Source organism: Boleophthalmus pectinirostris, unplaced genomic scaffold (genome assembly GCF_026225935.1).
Source record: "Boleophthalmus pectinirostris isolate CB_2022bp ecotype Guang Dong unplaced genomic scaffold, ASM2622593v1 HiC_scaffold_20, whole genome shotgun sequence".
In the NCBI taxonomy this organism is placed as follows: domain Eukaryota; kingdom Metazoa; phylum Chordata; class Actinopteri; order Gobiiformes; family Gobiidae; genus Boleophthalmus; species Boleophthalmus pectinirostris.
Genome location: NW_026571153.1, coordinates 31225517 through 31247886, shown reverse-complemented (window position 1 = coordinate 31247886; position 22370 = coordinate 31225517). Strand labels below are relative to the sequence as shown.

The 22370-nt window shown below is 37.8% G+C and overlaps 1 protein-coding gene across 2 annotated transcripts in view; it reads right to left on the bottom strand.

Moving 5' to 3' along the window:
• Positions 1-21517, bottom strand: part of LOC110163436 (tetratricopeptide repeat protein 39B) — a 45041-nt gene extending 23524 nt beyond the window's left edge. The window contains exons 1-4 of one of the 2 annotated variants that reach the window (XM_020928392.2): positions 21283-21517; positions 2550-2584; positions 1491-1595; positions 354-485 (exon numbers count right to left, since the gene is read on the bottom strand). In XM_020928392.2, the coding sequence (XP_020784051.2) occupies positions 354-485; positions 1491-1595; positions 2550-2584; positions 21283-21321 (311 nt within the window). In that variant the 5' untranslated portion in view covers positions 21322-21517. Of the gene's footprint in view, positions 1-353; positions 486-1470; positions 1596-2549; positions 2585-21282 lie in introns of those variants that run through there. The other variant, XM_055156494.1, reaches the window with a different exon arrangement.
• Between the last annotated feature and the right edge of the window lie 853 nt (positions 21518-22370).

Here is a 22370-nt window from a genome sequence, read left to right as displayed (position 1 = left end):
AACAAGAGAGAGAATTTTCAATAAAATCAATTGAAATAGATCAATAAATTACTCATCAACTACCAACTATCAACTACTACCATCAATACTACTACCGACTACTACCAACTACAGCTAGTATTGATTACTACCCACTACAATTGATTACTACAAACTACAACCAACTACTGCCAACTACAACTACAAGAAGTAGCCTCCATCCTTTGCATACATTTCCATTTCTCTCTCCAGATCCTAACTAGCACATCCCGTATTACCACAAATACACACATATGACATCACAAGGTGGAACAAGGTGAGAAGAGCTCAGCCTACATAAGCAGGCAGGATTTCCATGTGTGTTGGTGTTTTACCTCTGGCAGGTGTTGAGAGCCTCTTTAATGGTGGTCATAGCCGCTTGAATGTCTCTCTGGTCAAACGTCATAGTGGCCTGCATCACCAGGATACTGCTGTAGCCCAGAGCGTGGTACATGCTGTGCTTCCACCTGAACAATCAAATAAAAGAGAAATAATTTTTATTATTATCTCTAACTTTTCACATGTTCCCTCCTCATAGTGGCTGATGATGTAATCAATGTACAAATTACACAGACTTCATTAGGGCTGTAGTTCTTTAGTTGCCCAAAATCTGTATTATCCAAGTGATTATTTTATATAGATTACATATAAGGATTTCTACGGGACACCAGCAGAAAGAAGAAGTCTGAAGAAAATTTTGAAATTTGTGTTGTATTTACTGGTATTATTAGTCTTTAAAAAGGCCAGATTCATACATTTAATTTGTCTTTATATACTAAATACATTGTTTCTATTACTTTTCTGCATAAACAGTAGTTTTTGCATGAGCTCCGCCTGCAGGTGTAGTATTGTGAGTGCAGTTTAGGTCAGATACACAGAAATATGACACTTTTTCTGTGTCTGACACGTCTTTAGTCAACCAAGAACTTCTTTAGTCGAATACAGCTCTATGTTACGTTCAGACCAGGAGCGGACTATGGAAAACGCACATCTAGGCTAAAGTTTAAAAATTTGGATTTTCTGTGAGAATTGATGTTCATAGTACAGTTACGACTACAACTACAACAACTACAACTACTACTACAACTACAACTCACTTACTAACTACAACTAACTAACATACTAACCACAACTACTACTAATAACTTACTGACTAACTAACTAACTTACTAACTACAACTGCAACTACTACTACTACAAACAAACAAACAAACAAACTAACTAACTACTTCTACAACCAAACTAACATACTAACTATTGGTACTACCACAACAACTACTAATTAACTAACTAACTAACTACAACGCACAAAGTTATTAACTACAACTAATTTACAAACTACAACTAGCTTAATAACTACAACTAACTAACTTACTAACTACTACTACTATTACTACTACTACTACTACTACTACTACTACTACTACTCAAAGAACCAAGTAAGTTACTAACTACATAAATAGACTTGTCACCATGGCTTGAGCAGGTCTAGTGCTTCAGAGAACTTGTTGTTGAGGACCAGGTTGAGGGCGCACTGAGTTTCCTGGATGGCCGTGTGGAGGTCCATCTGACACGCGCTGTACAAATACACACAAAACACAACATATTTCGATCACCATGTTACCTTTTATTGTTTTGTTTTTGTATATTTATGGTGAATTGGTGGCATGGTGGCTGAGTGGCTAGCACTCGTGCCCCACAGCAAGAAGGTTCAATCCCCGGGTCATCCGGGCCTTTCTGTTTGGAGTTTGCATGTTTCTCCCCGTGTCTGGATGGGTTTCCTCCAGGCGATCTGGTTTCCCCCATCAACCCAAAACATGCTACAGGTCTCCAGGAAGAACACTTGATAGTCAAGGTCAATTAAATACAATCAATGAACCTGCCCAGGGACGACAGATGGAAATTCGCTCTGGTGCTACAACCTGGCACAATGTTTCTCTCCTGTTAAGGTTCATGTAGAAATTGTGTGCTGTCCCTGTCTCATTTAATGAAAAAAAAAAAAAAAAGGGAGAGATAAGCTAAATGACTCAAACATGCAAGGATGACGTCTTAAACCTCATCAAGGACTGTAGCACAAGGTCATTACTGAACAGTCCAGTTTAAAGCTTTACTATGCAACTTTTCTGATAAAGGGTTGTCACTTTGGTCAGAAGTTCCACAGAATTAATATATGTAAATAGTAAGGATGGGACGAGACACAACTGCCACAAGATGAGACAAGAGATATGAAATTGGGTCCTAATATAGAAATTTCATGATTTAGTTTCCAATTTTGGCTTCACAGTTTTGTTATTTATTTGATTTCATAGTTTTGTTTTCATTCTAGTGCTGCTTTTTTGGAACTGTAAGAGATGTAACTCACCAACATGTGACCCTTTTTTGTCCAATCCAAACGTAAACATTTCGAAAAAAAAATCTCACGGGATCATTTTTCTCTTGTGTGCAAGATCTTGTGACGATTTTGTCTTGCGATATCTTGTGGCACGAGATCTTAAAACATTAAATACTTAATGTTAAATGTTTGTACTCACGCTGGGATCCGGTCGAAAGCATCCTCAAAGCAGTCCTAAAAAAACATAAAAGTCTGTTAAATATAGCAAACTTTAAATCAGAAAATAGTCCAAAAAATCGAATCTCTGTATGTTTTAATCCTTTTATTTCTAGTCATCTCTTTTCATAGATATTTTATTATTATTTTTCTATTGCAACTTACTTACTCTTTAAGACAAGACTTTACTTTGCCCTCCGATTTCACTGATGTTTAATAACCCAGACCCAAATATGAACCACTTTTCATCAATCTCTCTCACCTTAACCATATTGAGAGAGAGAAACAGAGAGAGAGAGAAACAGGGAGAGAGAAACATAGAGAGAGAGAGAGAGAGAGAAACAGAGAGAGAGAAAGAGAGAAACAAGGGGAGAGAGAGAGAGAGAAACAGGAAGAGAAAGAGAAACAGGGAGAGAGATAGAGAGGAACACAGAGCGAGAGATAGAAACAGGGAGAGAGAGAGAAATAGAGAGAGATAGAGAGAGAGTGAAACAGAGAGAGAGAGAAACAGGGAGAGAGAGAGAAAAACAGAGAGGGAGGGAGAGAGGGGAAGAGACAGAGAGAGAAATGGAGAGAGAGAAAGAGAAGAAGAGAAACAGAGAGAGAGATAGAGAGAAACAGGGAGAGGGAGAGAGAGAAATAGGGAAAGAGAGAGAGAGACAGAGGGAGAAAGAGACAGAGAGAGAGAGAGAGAAAGAGTGAAAGAGAAAGTGAGAGAGGGGAAGAAACAGAGAGAAAAGGAGGAAGAGAAACAGGGAGAGAAAGAGAAGAAGAGAAACAGAGAGAGAAAAGGAGGAAAAGAAACAGAGAGAGAGAAAGAAAAGAAGAGAAACAGGGAGAGAAAAAGAGAGGGAGAACGAGGGAGAGAAACAGAGAGAAAGCGAGAGGAGCTAATAATAGAATCAGAGTCTGGGTTATGTAAGAGGGAGGCAGCTGCAGCCTACGGACATGAGGCTAGAACCAGGACTAGACCAGGACCTGACCTGGTTTAGTCTGTTTACACTCACACAGACCACATAAAAACAGACTAAAATCACACTCATTTCAAAACTAATCCTGGACTAGAACAAGACCGAACCAGGTTTACCTTCAGGACCAAACCAGGTTCACCTTCAGGACTAAACTGGACACTAGAGTCTTAAAGGCATATACCTCAGTGCTTGTGTGGATCATTTGGTTAGAATTTGCACATTTTAAATCACAATGTTCATCTAAAAAGTATTGATTTCTACGTTAGAAAAGTGTGGAAGCAGATGTCACTCACTCCAAATACAACTTCGAGAATGAGAAGGTCAATGAAAAGGATTATTCTTATTCTTATTATTCTTATTATTATTATTCTTAGTAGTAGTAGTAGTAGTAGTAGTAGTAGTATAGTAGTATTAGTAGTAGTAGTAGTAGTAGTAGTATAGTATTAGTAGTAATAGTATCAGTAGTAGTATTAGTAGTAGTAGTATTAATAGTAGTATTAGTATCAGTAGTAGTATTAGTAGTAGTATTAGTAGTAGTAGTAGTATTAATAGTAGTAATAGTATTAATAGTAGTATTAGTATCAGTAGTAGTGTTAGTAGTAGAGTAGTATTAATAGTAGTGATAGTATTAATAGTAGTATTAGTATCAGTAGAAGTATTAGTATTAGTATTGGTAGTAGTATTAGTAGTAGTAGTAATAGTATCAGTAGTAGTATTAGTAGTAGTATTAGTATTATTAGTAGTAGTAGTAGTAGTATAGTAGTAGTAGTAGTAGTAGTAGTATTAGTAGTAGTAGTATAGTAGTAGTAGTATAGTAGTAGTATTAGTAGTAGTAGTAGTAGTAGTAGTAGTAGTAGTAGTAGTAGTAGTAGTAGTAGTAGTAGTATAGTAGTAGTAGTAGTATTAGTAGTAGTAGTAGTAGTAGTAGTATTAGTAGTAGTAGTAGTAGTAGTAGTAGTAGTAGTAGTAGTAGTAGTAGTATTAGTAGTAGTAGTAGGGACAACAGAATATAACATTTAAAAATAACAATTACAATAATCAGAGTAAAACAAAGGACAAAAACATAAAGCAACACCCACAACACCCACAACAAATACCCCCCCGACCACACACACTAACACAAATTCGGCTAAATTAAACAAAAGTAATATGGTAGTGCAACATAAACACACCGCTAGGCCCACTTACATTGACACACTGCGGCCAATTCATAACTGAAATTCCTTTCCTCTCCTTTTTTCTTTTTTTCCCCCTCTCCCATAAAAAAAAAAAAAAAAAAATTAAAAAATGTCCCTATAGTTAAGCTAATATTATTTTCACCATCATCATTTCCTTTCATAAGTTTTTTTGTTATTTATTACAAAGTTAAAATATAATTTTAAAGGCTTTTTTTTTCTTCCCCATTTTTAAATACATTTTTAGTCCCTATACTTAAACTACCATATTTCCAGGCTATTAGGTGCTCTGGATTATAAGACGCACTGTCATTAAATGGTCTATTTTCGAACTTTTTTATAAACCGCACCGGACTTTAAACGAAACACAACAGTTAGATGGGTCAGTGTTTGGAGCGTTCACGGTGACTCTGGGCTTTGTTCAGTTGTGGCGTGCAGGGAGGGTGCTGTCTGGGACCAACGGATTGTCGGCGTGTTCGCAGTGACTCAGAGTGGCACACTGCACTCACTTCTTTGGTTCGTTCCTCTGTTCCATTCCTCGTCAGCGTGGAGTGATGAGTGTGTCTGTGGGTGTTTTTCGTTGTGCGGTCTCTGTCTGCTCCGTGTGTGTTTGCGTGCGGTGTGGGTGGTGCGGCTTTGTAGTTTACTGAAGTCGTGCTGGGACACCTGAGTGGATTTGTGTATAGGGCGCTCTGGAATGTGGGCGCGCAATCGTTTTTTTTAATGGGGTTGGAGGATTAAGAGCGCGCCTAATAGCCCGGAAAATACGGTAATATTATTTTCACCATCATCATTTTCTTTCAGCATCTTTCACCATCCGTCACAATCGATATAGAGTTTTTTTTTCCATAATATATTTGCTTTAAGATTAAGAAATACCTTATTTGTCAAAGCCAGACAACGAGACTAGGATTTGAACCTCTAACCTCCTTTAACCAGTAACAGGGAGGACACACACACTCCAGTCACAATGATCCTGCTCGTTGAAAAAGATCACCAACTTAAAGGTGCACTATGTAACTGCTTGTTTCTATGGAGATGTCATTGCTCTGCCTGGAATGTTCCACAGAGTGACATTAAACAGCTCTACCTTACATTTATTCAATTACAGGAGGTTTTATAGATCAAAAATACATATAAAAATAGGCATTCTGACTGTGAGCAAGGTCACCTCTCCACAGATCTGACCTGTAACTTGGTCTGGTTTGGTCTCCATGAAGCTGTTGTACAGTAAGAACAGCATAAGAAACAAAGCAGTAGTAGCACAAAATGAACTGAAAGTACAGATTTAAATATAGAGCAGAGCACAGTGGGAGGAACAGAAAAGTCCTGTTTTATAAAAGGTCCTTAAACGTCCCACTCACTTTCACAGCTTCTGTCTCTAACACATGCTGCACTTCCTCCACACAACAATCTCAGAACTTCCTCCTCCATTAATATAATCGATGAAAATAATCTTAAACCCTGCTCTGTTCCACGTTGTGATGTCATGAAGTGGTAGTTTTCAAGTTAACAGCTCCTTTTACCTTTAGTTCAGTAGAGATTGACAATTCCAGAGCTGAACTTAACCAAATGATTCTAGTGAAAGTGTAGAGTTTAAAAACACAGTGGAGCCCTTCCTGTATTACCACTAGGGGTGTACGGTCACACACAGACAAATGACTCCGTAGATAAATACTGATGTGGAGCCACATATGAGGACATTTATCTGTCTGTAGATTGGATTAAATGAACAGAATGTAGAAAGTCTGAGCTTTATAACGAGGTATAACATGCCCACATGAAATATCGGCCCCTATCAGCAAGCATATCGGCCGATAGTCGATATGCCTAAAGTTGCCCATATCAGCCGATAATATCGGCCAACCGATATATCGGCCGGGCTCTAATTAGGACCACAGACAGGGTAAAAAAACAGACTTTAGAACAGAACAGTAAATGGCTTCATGTGGATGAGCAGCTTTTGTACAGATCCAGATCAAACCAAACTATAGAGCAGAGCTGAGCCGATACAGAGAGCGGGTGAGACGCTGTGCTCTGCTGCGGGAGGGCATCCGGACGAAGCACGAACATCCCACATGGCACACAAACATGTTGTGAATGTTAAGCATTTATCATCCTAATATATTTTCAAATAAAAGAAGCCTTGAGCATGTTACACATTGCTTTTCACTGAACTAGATTGATATGTATTTTTACGATTCTGGAAATTTACTGAATGCTCCACTCTACCCCCCATATCACCGTCCATCACGATGATTCACTGTAAACATCATGAACTGCCAATTAAGGTGACATCACCCAACCCTAAACTGAAGACTTCATTAGCTGTTCACACCAACACTGTTGTTAATGTATAATTTTAAAGATGAATTGCGTAACATTTTCAGTGGAGACTCCTTTGTCTGCATGTTTTCACTGATATGAAATATGCTGGAATGTTTGACCTCCAGCTCCACATACCACTTGGCCAATAATAGGTCAGATCTGTGGAGAGGCAAGCCCACTCACACAAAAGCATGTTTTTGTAATAGAGATCAATTAAAGTCATATTGTGGATATTTTCTCAGAATATAAACTTAAACTCAAAGGTACATTGTGTAATTTTTCTGGTGGAGGGTCTGCTACCTGATTTTCTCCATGGAGATGTTATTGCTTTGTTTGAAGTGTTTCACAGTATGACACTAAACCTCTCGGTCTTCACTGGAGACCAAACCAAGTTACACGTCATGTCCGTGGAGAGGCCACTCCGCTCACAACCAGAATGTCTGTTTTTCTTGGTATTTTTGAGCTGTAAAACCACCTGTAATTGAATAAATGTAAAGTAGAGCTATTTAATGTCACATTGTGGAACATTCCAGTAAAAAAAAAACATCACAATATATTCTAATAATAAAGAGCTGAAGAATAAATGTTACAGTAATTATTTTCAGTCATATCATAGAATGGTCAGTTTAAAAAGCAGGTGCAGAGTGCAGGTTTGTTTGTGTAAGGTAAGTACCACGTTATCTTTATTCCCATGGTGACGGTGTTCGGTATTGGCCAATATATTCATGACCATAGTTTGTCCTTGAGTCATTTTAAAGAATGCAGCTCAGCAGGTCTTTCACAATAAACAACCTTTAAATGCACTGGCCCAAGGCGTTAAACTAATCTGGCCCACACTCACTAACACACAAACAGTGAGCAGGAGGTGATTCTGAAACAAATGCTGAAACAGGAAATCCACAAACTAAACCAGGACAAATCTGGACTTAACAATGACTAATCCAGGACTAAAAGATGACTAAATCAAGACTAAAGCAATACTAAAAGATGACTAAACCATGATTAAACCAGGACTAAACAATGAATAAAGCAGGATTAATCCAGGACTAATCCAGTACTAAACCAGGACTAAACCGGGACTAAACTAGGTCTAAATCACAACAAACAGGACTCAACTGGGATTAAACCATCCAGGACTAAGCAGAATTTAACAATGATTTAAAGCAGGTCCAATCCAGAACTAAAAGGTGACTAAATCAAGACTAAAACTAAGATGAAGCAGGACTAAAAGGTGACTAAACCATGATTAAACCAGGACTAAACAATGAATAAAGCAGGACTAATACAGGACTAATTCAGGACTAAAAGATGACCAAACCAGGATTGAAGCAGGACTAAAAATGAGTAAACCAGGACTAAACCAAACTAGGTCTAAACCAGGACAAACAGGTCTAAACCAGGACAAACAGGACTCAATCGGAATTAAACCAAACAGGACTAAACCAGAACTAAAACAGAATTTAACAATGACTTAAAGCAGGACCAATCCAGGACTAAAAGGTGACTAAAACAAGACGAAAACTAGACTAAAGCAGGACTAAAAGATGACTAAACCATAATTAAACCAGGACTAAACAATGAATAAGCAGAATTAATCCAGGACTAAAATATGACTAAACCAGTTCCAAACCAGAACAAACAGGACTCAACTGGGATTAAACCATCCAGGACTAAAACAGAATTTAACAATGATTTAAAGCAGGTCCAATCCAGAACTAAAAGGTGACTAAATCAAGACTAAAACTAAGATAAAGCAGGACTAAAAGATGACTAAACCATGATTAAACCAGGACTAAACAATGAATAAAGCAGAACTAATACAGGACTGAAGCAGGACTAAAAATGAGTAAACCAGGACTAAACCAAACTAGGTCTAAACCAGGACAAACAGGTCTAAACCAGGACAAACAGGACTCAATCGGGAATTAAACCAAACAGGACTAAACCAGAACTAAAACAGAATTTAACAATGACTTAAAGCAGGACCAATCCAGGACTAAAAGGTGACTAAAACAAGACGAAAACTAGACTAAAGCAGGACTAAAAGATGACTAAACCATAATTAAACCAGGACTAAACAATGAATATAGCAGAATTAATCCAGGACTAAAATATGACTAAACCAGTTCCAAACCAGAACAAACAGGACTCAACTGGGATTAAACCATCCAGGACTAAACCAGAATTTAACAATGACTTAAAGCAGGTCCAGTCCACTAAACTAAACTAAATAAAAGGTGACTAAATCAAGACTAAAACTACACTAAAGCGGGACCAAAAGATGACTAAACCATGATTAAACCAGGACTAAACAATGAATAAAGCAGAACTAATCCAGGACTAAAAGATGACCAAATCAGGACTAAACAAACTAGGTCTAAACAAGGACAATCAGGTCTAAACCAGGACAAACAGGACTCAATCGGGATTAAACCAAACAGGACTAAACCAGAACTGAACATGAAATAAACTATGAATTAAAGCAGGGCTAAACATTACTAAACCATAATTATACCAGGACTAAACCAGAACTAAACAATGATTTAAAGCAACACTAATCCAGGACTAAATCAAGACTAAATCAAGACTAAATCAGGACTAAAGCAGGACTAAAGCAGGACTAAAGCAGGACTAAAGCAGGACTAAAGCAAGACTAAAGCAGACTAAATCAAGACTAAATCAGGACTAAATCAGGACTAAAGCAGGACTAAAGCAGGACTAAAGCAGGACTAAAGGACTAAAGCAGGACTAAAGCAAGACTAAAGCAAGACTAAAGCAGACTAAAGCAAGACTAAAGCAGGACTAAAGCAGGACTAAAGCAGGACTAAAGCAGGACTAAATCAAGACTAAAGCAGGACTAAAGCAGGACTAAAGCAGACTAAAAAGCAGGACTAAATCAAGACTAAAGCAGGACTAAAGCAGGACTAAAGCAAGACTAAAGCAAGACTAAAGCAGGACTAAAGCAGACTAAAGCAGACTAAAGCAGGACTAAAAAGACAAAGCAGACTAAATTAAGACAAAAGCAGGACTAAATTAAGACAAAAGCAGGACTAAATTAAGACAAAAGCAGGACTAAATCAAGACTAAAGCAGACTAAAGCAGGACTAAAGCAGGACTAAATTAAGACAAAAGCAGGACTAAATCAAGACTAAAGCAAGACTAAAGCAAGACTAAAGCAAGACTAAAGCAGGACTAAAGCAAGACTAAAGCAGACTAAAGCAGACTAAATCAAGACTAAAGCAGACTAAAGCAGACTAAAGCAGGACTAAATCAAGACTAAAGCAGGACTAAAGCAGGACTAAAGCAAGACTAAAGCAAGACTAAAGCAGGACTAAAGCAGGACTAAAGCAGGACTAAAGCAGGACTAAATCAAGACAAAAGCAGGACTAAATTAAGACAAAAGCAGGACTAAATTAAGACAAAAGCAGGACTAAATCAAGACTAAAGCAGGACTAAATCAAGACTAAAGCAGGACTAAAGCAGACTAAAGCAGACTAAAGCAGGACTAAATTAAGACAAAAGCAGGAGTAAATCAAGACTAAATCAAGACTAAAGCAGTTCTAAATTATGATTAAATGAAGACTAAAGCAGGACTAGAACAGGACTAAAGCAAGACTAAATCAAGACAGGACTAAACTAGGTCTAAACCACTAGAATTAAACCAAGACAAAATCCGGATTTAACAAAGAATTTGTGAAGTCTGCATTTTAAAACTTTCTAAAAATGTTTTATTTTGAACACAATTTCAACAAAATAAAGATGTTTTCTTATATTTCCATTGGTTAAATAATAATTTCTTATATTATAGATTAGAGGAGTTTTGGCCTAGTGTGCTTCATGGTTGCTGAGTAATAGTTCCCCTAGCGTGATGACATGATTTCCAACCAGGAAGTAAAATGTGACACCTTAAAAATGGCCAGTCTGGGAGAAAAATGGTAAAATATTATCCTATCAACAGTTCGATTAGCGTCTCCATAATATCGCAATAGGGTCAGTCCATATGAAATCAGCCATTTTCAAGGAATCTCCCCTATGAGCCATCTCAGATTTGGCTGAAAAAAATTCAAAACAATTCTAAAATGACCAAATGAAAGAATCTCAAATTTTAGCTCAATCCCTTGAGTCGTTTCTAAAGTTATGGCCCGTTGATATTTTGGGACCATGCCCATTTTTTCAGACACCTTAATTTATAAACATTTTTGAGAGACAATAACTTCATAAAAAAATAGAGCTAGGAAGCTGAAAATGTGTATTATGACACCTTATGAAAATGACACCTAAAAAATCGCCAGTCTGGGAGAAAAATTGTAAAATATTAAGCAAAATCTTAAATATAATGATCTTAATTGTGAAATGAGTAACGCACCCTGTGATAGGCTCTTTAAGACCATGTGTATCAGAGGAGAAGCAGAAGTCGCATTTGTTTAAAATGTGTCACGTCAGACCACTCTCTCTCCACATGTCCTGCACAATCACCTCTCTGTGCGTCAATCATCCACTTACCCAGGAATCCACAAAAACACACACACACGTTTGTCTGTCTGTTTCTGCCGGCAACAAATATCATGAAAATACACGAGAAAAGCACAGACTAAATCAGATTAGCCCAAAAATGCATTCATGACACATTCAAGGACTCAGGATCTGTACTTATGTAAAGCAGCGTTTTACTACAGATAGGCCTGTAACGATAATCAATAAATTAATTAAATAACTTTTCTGGCTGCGATAATTTCTATTTGCATGCTTGTTTGCTTTCATCGGACAAAAATAGTTAAATAGGATCAAGTAGAGTGGGATAATACAAACATTTTAAGACGTACCACTGATAGAGAGCAATTTTTTTGGGACAATTTTGTTACAGAGACTTAATAATCCATTTGATTTATTGTTTTAGTTGTGTTTGGTTCAACAATGGTTTATTCAAGTCCATTTTTTGTTAACCTTGTTGTTGCTACATGAGACTATTCTTATGTTAACAAGTCTATTTTATTAAGGCCTATTGTTTTTGGTTGTCTTGCGGTTCCTTTGTTAAATGCTCTTTAGAAAGTAAGGTTTATTGATCTTTGAAAGGGTGTATTTGCATTTTATTCCACTGTCATTATATTAGTTGAAAATGGTCTCAAAATTTCAATAATATAATTTATCACAATAACTTCTTTGTCAATTAATCGTCCAGCAAAATCTGTTGTCGTTACAGGCCTTTACAGACTAAACTGAGGTCAAAACTGCACTGAAAAACCTTTGCCCTTCATATGAGCAGGCTCGCATCTCCACAAACCCGACTCTGGCCTCCTCCCGCTTGTTTCTGAAGTATGGTTTTAACATTCTATTTCTGTAGAATGCTAACTGGAGGCACTGCTTTATCTGAAGCTCTGTTACTCAAGTCAGACTTTCACCTGAGCTTTATTATAATTAGGGCCGGGCACGTTAACGCGTTAATTTTGCCTTAACTAACTAATTCATTACCGCCAACAATTATTTTAAATCCGTTAAGCAGTTTTTATTATTATAATTATTATTTTTTATTGTAAATGTCTGTTGCTCACTGGCTTTTATTTTGAAAAAGTCCACCACAAGTGTTTCTTTAAGTTTGACATCTTTTCTTCACAATTTTTTCACTTTTTTCTGACTACGTGAGATGCAACGTGTCCGAGCCTGTGCGGGCTGCGGGCTCGGCCCGGACCAGCCGTGGGCTCTGAGCTTCCACGGGCTCCTAGCTCCGACCGGGCCATGGGCTCTAGTTCACGAGTCTTTCTCTTTCTTCTCCTTCTTCCAGACGCCCCTGAGGCGTCCAAATAGAGGTGTCCAGTGCAGTTTTCGTCGCTGCGGTCTCGCTTATATTTGCTATCACAGGGTATTCGCGATGACCCGGAAGATTTTGGGATATGACCCCGCCCATAAGTCAGTGAAATATGATTGGCTAAGATAACTGTCAATCTCAAACTTCCTTCCATCCACCGAAGGTCCTGCAGGTGTTTGTTCAGTGCTGCAGGGGGAGTCACTGATTTATCCAGATACCACTGGAAGAAAAACTTTGATTGTTCCATTTCCATTCCATTATATTAACACTTTGTTTTCCAAGAAATATTAGTCCAAGTTTATAACAATGATGTAGAAATGATAACTAGTGTTGTGTTTATTGCTCACGAACAAACTCATGTGATTAATATTTTTTATTTTTGCCCAGCCCTAATTATAACATAATCTGACAAGAAAGAGCTGATTTACTTGGAACTACAATAGGTGAGCTGATTTGTGTTGTTACACAAATCCCTCTCACATAAAATTTGTTAGTCGATAGTTTTTTCAGTTAGTCGCTCTTACGTTTTGGTTGAAAATCAAACTCCTAAACTTCAACTGATCACAGGCTCCTGAAAATGTGCTCTTTAAATCCATTTTGTATTTCTTTTTGAGTTTTCAGACTATCTTAAAACTTTGTCTTGTCTGTCATTGTGTCACCATGGTAACCACTGAACATTCTGCCAATAGAGATACATAAAGAACACCCCTAGTGTGTCACCACACAGCGCGTCACCACACAGTATCAATATTCACATGAACATTTTAACATGCAAAATAATAATCTAATGAATACAATTTCATATAAAGTAATAATACACACTAATAGATACAATATAACACTGATACTTTTTAATACCTGAATAACTGTAATGATTTTTCCCATGATTCAAATAGGGATTATGTTTCAAGATCCAGTGATTTGGCTCCAGACCAAAAAGGGTGAAAGAAGGTACAGTTTACCACAGTTCGGGTTTGGTGAAGTTGTGACTTCCTGTTTCCTTTTGTGAAGCCTGTGGTTCTATTTGCATCAGACCTCAAACAGCGCTCCTCACCAACACATATTTACATATTCACATGAAACGGGTGCTGCCCCATTTAAAAGAAATCATATTGAACATTTTCTGTGGACAACATCGCCCGGCAACCACAAAGTTAGCATCACTACTTCCTGTCCAATTTTATCTCTGTGATTTTTGGAGAGTTGTGCTAAAATGAATAAATATTTCAAAGCTGCACTGTGTAACTTTTTGATTGGGGATCTGTTACCTGCTCGTTTCTATGGAGATGTCATTGGTCTGCCTGGAAAGTTCCACAGTACGTCTTTAAACAGCTCTACCTTACATGTATTAAATTACAGGTGGTTTTATAGCTCAAAAATACCTTAAAAAACAGACATTCTGACTGTGAGCGGGGTTGCCTCTCCACAGATCTGACCTGTAACTTGGTCTGGTTTGGTCTCCATGAAAATAGAAAGCCATACCATTTCTGTGCAATAGTCTGTGCACACAACATTGCCCGGCAACCACAAAGTTAGATTCACTACTTCCTGTCAGATTTTATCTCTGTGGTTTTTGCATTCGTGCAAAACTGAATATAAATGTAAAGATAAGGCAGTGAACAAGAAGCTGTGGGTGGATATTGAGATGTAACAATATGTTAACTTCTCTATGCGATATTTACACAATATGTCTCTCACAATATTAAATTTATTGCAGTATTTTGTAGGGATGTAACAATAACAATATCGTAATATAATATCGTGGGCTGTCAATTTTCTTTGCTTAAGTGACTTGTTTTATAGTACCAACAACTTAATAAACATAGCGAACTACATATCCCATGATTCATTTCAGTGTAGACAATATGAAGAAATATGTTTTTGACTTGAATTGTTGGCATTATGACAGTAATGATTAGCACCAAAGTATTTTAAAAGCAATAAGCAGGGCTGGGTATTATTAAGATGTTGCCGATATGATACATACCTCAATACACAGGCCATGATACGATACATATCACGAGGTAGTGAGCTTTTGATTGGATACGATTTATATTCAAATCGATTTGATACGGTTCAATAAAAAATAAAGCCTAACTCATAAAACCACTTCTTGTGCAAAGTTAATCATCAAAACAGTGAAAATGGAAAATGTGTTGCATAAAAAATGTCTTCCTCTGAACAAACAACTAGGGATGGGCATCATTAGTCAATTAATCCAGAATTTCGTCGATTACGTTCAATTTTAATCGATAAATGAATGTAGGTTGCTGAGCGTATATTCCACTTGAGTCGTGCCTTTTAGTCCTGACAGAAGTTGAACCGTATCAGCGCAAAAGAGCTGTTTTTTCTTCGCTTAGTTTATGCAAATTAGTCATGTGGTTTTAAGTTTCGTTTCTGTAAGACTTGCACAAAGCTGCATTAAACACATTATAATCTCAAAGGGGCTGATGTGGCTCTAGAGTGGTTATGGTTTATATGTTGTAAAGTTGAATTTATTTATGCAAATTAGTAGTGCAGATATTAATAATAATGATGATCATTTTAATATAAAAACGTTAATGATTAATTGATCGTTAATTTGCCCGATGATCGATTAAGAAAATTTTAATCGCATACCCATCCCTACAAACAACAAAACTGTAGCACTGTAACAAAATCATTTATGGTAAATGGTCACATTTTTCTATAGCACTTTTCCACCTTCAAGGCACTCCAAAGCGCTTCACAACAAGGAACCACTCACCCATTCACACACATTCACACACACATTCACATTCACAGACACATTCCCACACACACATTCACATTCATACAAACACATTCACACACACATTCACACACACATTCACACACTGGTGTACGCAGACACTGGGGGGGGCGAGGTGGGTTAAGTGTCTTGCCCAAGGACACAATGACAGCATTCATCTGTGGGAGCTGGAATCACACCAGCTCAACCTGTGGGTCAGTGGATCTGACCGCTCAACCAATGACAATTTAGTAAAATATACCAAAAGATACTCTTGGTGATATATCGATACAGCAGCCCACGATATCGATACTGTATCATCACATTAAATGATAAGATATATCGATATTTCTTTATTTTTGCACAGCCCTAGTACTAAGTATCCTATCTACAGTTCTATTAGTGTCTCCAAAATATCGCAATAAATATCGTACCCTGAGATGCGCATTGTAATAATATCGTGATTCGTGACATTTGGATATTGTTACATCCCTAATATTTGTGGAGGCCAACAACAGTGTGAACATGATACTTTTCTATTATGATCAAAATAGTCCAATGTGATTCATTTGGTCTTCCGATATTTTATGTTATTAGGTAATTTTTTTGTTTGTTTTCATACCTGACAGTTTCGACTGCTCACTAGCGGTCTTCCTCAGAGGGGTCATGCTGTGACGTGTCCGGTCAGCTGATTTAAACAGGTTTTGGTGCTGTCTTCCTACCGGTGGAGGCAGGACGACAGCGCCATCTGCAGTCCCACTTCCTCAGGACAGTATCCCAGGTGTGTGAGAGTAAAAAAGTCCCTTGTCCCGGTTTATAGTCCCATGGACATGTTTCCGTATTTCGATTGCTTCTTTAATCAAGCGCTGGTGTTTGGTCACGTGACCACTCTGAGGAAGAGTGCTAGTGAGCAGTCGAAACTGTCAGGTATGAAAAACAAACTCTTGGTCTGTAAAAAGAACCTAATAGCATATAATCAAAAATAATTATAGACTGTGGAATGTTCAAACATAATAAGAAGAAATACAAAGAAATAACATGAGAATAGTGAAAAGTGCTGATTCTAATGATTCCCCGGGGTCAAAATCCCATACCACAGCGGTATAGTCTTGCTTTAGTCCTGGTCCCATCCTGGTCTATTCCTGGTCCAGTACTGGTCAGTCCTGGTCCATAGTCCCTCATTGTTCCCCTGTTGTTATCCTGTTATCGTGTCTGCTGACTCTGGGCCTAATCAGATTAGACTCACATTCATAAATGCATTCACTTAACCCATGTTCAACACAGCAACACTGATATACAATACAACACAACGGGTTTGGTATGAGGCTGGAGCCGTACACAGCAAAATGGATTTTCACCATATCTGTGAGTTCACAAACTCACGAGAATCCATCTTGACTCTTGATGACGTGATACGTCCTGGCTGCAGATGGGACAGAGATTGGACCAGTCATAGAGCAGCACTGAAGTTTGAGCCTATGGACTATTTATGAACTATTTAGTTTGTGAAAAAAGTGTGAAAAACGTGTGAAAAACATGTAGAAAAACATGCAGAAAACGTGCGGGAAAATGTGTATAAAACGTGAAAAACATGATTTGTGCATTTATGGGCAGGGAAGATACAGGGAAGCTACTTTTCTCTCTTTTGGTGTGTTCCGCTGTTGTGACGCTTCGACCAATCAGATTCAAATACTCGTCATGATGCTCCACCTTTTCCTGATCTCTTTCAGTGAGAGCCATTCAGATCGATAATGTGAAGGACTCAATTCAGAGTGACGCATTCTGACAAGAGCTATGGCTGGCTGAAGATATGAATCAAAGACTTTTTTTTCCACCTTCTGATTCCATGTTATTGTCTATAAGACTCTATAAAAACAAATATGATGCTTTCAAATTCCCCGAACTGAATCAAACGTTTAATAAATGCCGTTTCACATTTTTAAACGAATCAAACTTCTTTCTCCAAGGTCTGATTTCTGCTCCAGACCACACACTCCCTAACAGAGGACTGGGTGTAAGAACTCTCCATCAAAAACACCAGATTACAAACGACTGAATCTCCATGTTGAGTCAAACTTGATCAAGGTCAGCAGAGCAAGTCCAGACCTTTATTATACGACCGTCCTGTGCAGTGGTGGAACATTACAAAGTAAAAATAGTAAAGTATTGTGTTTAAGAATGAATCTGAGGTATCTGTACTTTACTTGAGTAGGTTTTATGATTGATGCTTTTACTTTTACTTCACTACATTTGAGAGCAGGTATCTGTTAGGGGTGGGACAAGATCTCGTACAACAAGATCGTGCACACGTGTGGAAAATGATCTCGTGAGATTTTTTCCCCTCACATTTTTACATTTGCCTTGGATAAAAAAAAGAGGTTGACTTTGAGAAGCTGTCATTCCAAAACGCAGTGCTACAATAACAACTAGAAAATGAAATAAACCAAAAACTGTGAAGTCACAATTGTGGAATAAGATCAAAATCTCATCTTGTCTCGTTCTTGTGAGCTGAAACTGTCTTGTCCCATCCCTAATATCTGTACTTTCTACTCCACTACATACAACTGGACTGAAAAGTAAAAGCATTTTTTATTATAGTTTGAGACCTGCTGAAAAGGCTGAGGGTTTATTTTTATTTAACACATTTGTAGTCTGGGCAAACAAAACTAAACAAATAAAAACTACAGTACATTTTAAACATACTTAAATACTTTTACTTAAGTAGATTTTTTCATGTGATACTTTTACTTTGACTTGATTATCTGTACTTTTACGTAAACTTTTCTGGTGAAGGGTCCATCAAATGCTTGTTGATGTTACTGCTTTGTCTGGAATGTTTCGCAATATGGCATTAAACCTTTCCATCTTCACGCAGACCAAACCAGACCAAGTTGCGGGTCAGATCTGGGGAGAGGCGACCCTGCTCACAGTCAGAATGTATTTCTTCTACTTGTTCTATGTATTTTTGAGCTTTAAAACCACCTGTAATTAAATAAACGTAAAGTAGAGCTGTTTAATGCCAAACTGCGGAACATTCTAGGCAAAGCAATGACATAACATCCACAGAAACAATCAGGTGATGGACACCCAACCAAAAAGTTACACAATGCACCTTTAGGTAACACAATGGAGTACTTCTGGTCCCGTGACTCCAATTAAAACAGGAGTCTGTGTGGGCTCCGTGATCTGATTTTCTGCCCCATTGTGTTAAAAGACAAACTAAGCAGAAACCTGTGAGAAACAGTGGATCATTACAGGCTCAGAGAAGTCATTTAGAAAGAGAAATGATCCATACGTGAAGTCATTATGTAGTAATAGGCCCGAGCTATTCATTATAATATAAACACACAGAGATACAGTGATTCTAAATACCATATTTTCCGCACTATATGGTGCACTTCAAAGCCTTCAATTTAATCAAAAAACAACTGCGGGCCTTATAACCCAGAGCGCGTTATATATGAATTTGTTGGGGTGTCTTAGTACGACTTTAGTAAACTACAAAGCCGCTCCACTTGCAGCATTATGGCTCCCGTAGTCAGGAGCATCAGGGGTAATACATACTGTGATTCCTTTTAATATCAAAATGCACCTGTCAAGAGACACGCTCACAACATCCACTTTAAACTCAAGACTATTATAAAGTAAAAGTGTGAGCTGTGTGGGAGGAGTGGATGAGAGAAGGAGAACACACATTCACCAAGACAGAGAGACAGCGCCGAGCCACTTATCTGCCAGTGGATCGTGGACGCCTGGGCTAAGGATCAGTATCAACTGTGGTCCGAGCTTTCACCAAGACCAGAATCATCACTGAACTGCCAGGGAACAGTAACCACACTGACTCGGATAATGACGAGAGGGATGTGGGCGTGATGGATGGCGTAATCACCCAACTGTTTGAACTATTATGAGTTATTGTGAATACACTAACAATTTAGTGTCTCAGACAGTATTTTTTTTATGTGTTACAATTGAACAAAGTTGAGAGTTATTGTGAACGCGTCAAATAAAGTTTGACTGACTTATCTAACTGTTGTGTTTCGTTTAATGTGCCTTATAGTCCGGTGCAGTTTATATGTGAAAAAAGTTCAAAAATAGACCATTCAGTGACAATGCGCCTTACAATACAGAGCACCCTATAGTGTAGAAAATACGGTAGTCAATTATAAAGTCTGGAGCTTTTAATGGAGAGATCGACAGCCAGTCATCCATCAGTAAAAACATGTGGTCTGTATTTTTTATGATTTGGAAATTAGATTAATTTATGGTTTTGCTGCACAGGGAAATCTGTCCTATGTATTTGCCTATTCTTAAAGCTACTAAGTTAGGCAAAATGGACTCTTGTGAGCTTTAAGCCGTGTTCTAATGCTGCTCCCTCCTCATAAAAATACCTGGAGTTGTATTTTGTTTTGTTCACACGTGTTTGAGTGATCCTGCGTTACTAGTCTGTCTACATCTCCAAACGCTCAAAATACTCAGTTCTACCATGTGACATTAACAGCTACTTTTTACCGTTATTTCAGAAGAGATAGGCAATTCTAGAGCTGAAATGATCCAAATGATTCTAGTGAAAGTGTATGGAGTTTAAGCACTTCCTGACATCACGAAGTGGAACAGACTCAGCCTAAAAATGCAATGTGTTACGCATGTGTGAATGAAACAAAATAAAACTCCAGGTCTGTTTGTGATGAGGAAACAACATTAGAACATAGATCAGAAAATAGCATAATATGGGCCCTTTAATCTGTGTTACACAATGTTCTTTTTCGGGCTGGTCTTTTCTATAATCTAATTTTACCCAGTATAGACCAAGAATTTTAACCTTTGCACTCCATCCTAAGTAACAGAAAATTCCAGTTAAGGTTAAGCTACCGTATTCTTGTTCACATTATGTCTCTGTCTCAATACCACACTGATAATAAAAAACACACTTTCTTTTACTTTCTTTTCTATTCCCATGTTGCTATATATAATAATCTGTAGTCCAGGTAGGTTCCATAGTGGTCCATGGACGTATACTAGTCTATGTGCTCTTATACTTGTTCTGATCCAGCTCAAGATCATTCTAAAACTATCCGGGAAAGGTTCATTTCTGTCCCGTAAAATGTGAATGGGACGTTTTTAGTATTGATACCTGAAAAAAATGAGCAGCAATTATTATCTGATTTTCTACACTTCTATACAACCTTTTTAGTTAGGCTACTTTTTCCATTTTATTTTATTTAGAGTCTGGCTTGTCTGGATTTGAACACAATTTAACCCTAATTTTAGTCTAGTAGATTTAATCTTAAACAACACTTATTTTATTAAGTTTCTGATAATAATTTTCTAATGTCCACATTGATTTACTTCTGATTATGTAATGTCTTTTACAGGTAACATTAAAATTCTGGACTTGGGTAATACAGACATTCATAAGACCTGGTTTAGACCTAGTTTAGACCTGGTTTAGACTTGGTTTAGACGTGGCTCGCACCTGGTTCAGTCCTGGTTCAGTCTAGACCGGTCCAAATGCCCTTGTAAGCTCCAGATTGCATTTGTCCTTCCAGTTTTTTTCAGTTTAATCTATATAATTTATCATAAAGTATTGCATATTTCTATAGGATGGTCCAGTTTAGTCTGATTTTAACCTAAGTCTAGTCCTCCGCAGTTCAACCCAGGTTACCAGACACCGATGCCGCTTTACGCACCTCCTCCTCGGCCGGGGAACCGTTGCTTACGTGGGCCATATTCCTCCGTCTCCTCTCGCCCTTTTCCTTTAAAAAAATAAATTTATTGCGATTTCCAGTCACGACAGTGGCATGTTTCCTCCCCCGTCCTCGTCACGTTACGCAGGATACGAAAAAAAAGCCCGTTTGCGTAAGTTGAAAAAGCCGCACCGAGGAGAACCGGGATAGCGGCGTCTTCCGTGATCCGAGCCGACTGTGGAGCTGCGAGAGGCGGCTGCAGAACACACCTCCCCCGCTGTGATGGAGGCTTCCGGGTCCCGCCCACCAGAACGAGCTACAGATGCTCAATTTAGACTCTGGCTCTAATAATTATCAACACGGGGGATAATAAGCTGTTTGGGTATTAAAAGTACACGGGAAATCCCCAAAAATCTTTCGCTAAAAACTAAAAATTATGAATGTATTTTTATTCAGTATATTATCTGATAATCATAGGTTAATAACTCAGGCTACTCACTGACTGTGCAGTACTAACACTTCTAAAAATCCAACCGTATCAAGTAAATAAATGAATGAATAAATATTAGTGAAAAAAATACTGTGATCCTTGATTTTATTTTTATTTTTTTTGTAATTTGAAGGGGGGAAAAATGATCCAAATATACAATCTTTGCCTAACTCAGGAGTGTCAAACATATGGCCCAGGGGCCAGATCCTTCCCTCCAAGAACTTTAATCTGGCCCTCGGCTGATTTTCTACTAAATTATTTTATATTAAAATATTGGTAATTTTCTGCGCCTCTCAGCATAGCAGTGTATCCAGCATCTCTGTACGTGGCCCCTCCCACCAGAGCAGCACAAATGAAGACTTGTCTCTTTCCAAATGCTCTTAAAGGACGATCGTTTTGACTGTTGACCGTGACACCCTCATCAACAAAATGTCAAAAATGAGAAAATTGGACGCTGAGCGCAGGATTTTCCAAGAAAAATTGACTTATTCCTATTTGCATACAAGTTCATGTTAAAACATTGTGTTGAATTTGCACTTTTCTTAAAGTTTCAGGTTGTTCATAATATTATAATAATTTGTAAAAGAAAGAGTTCATCAAT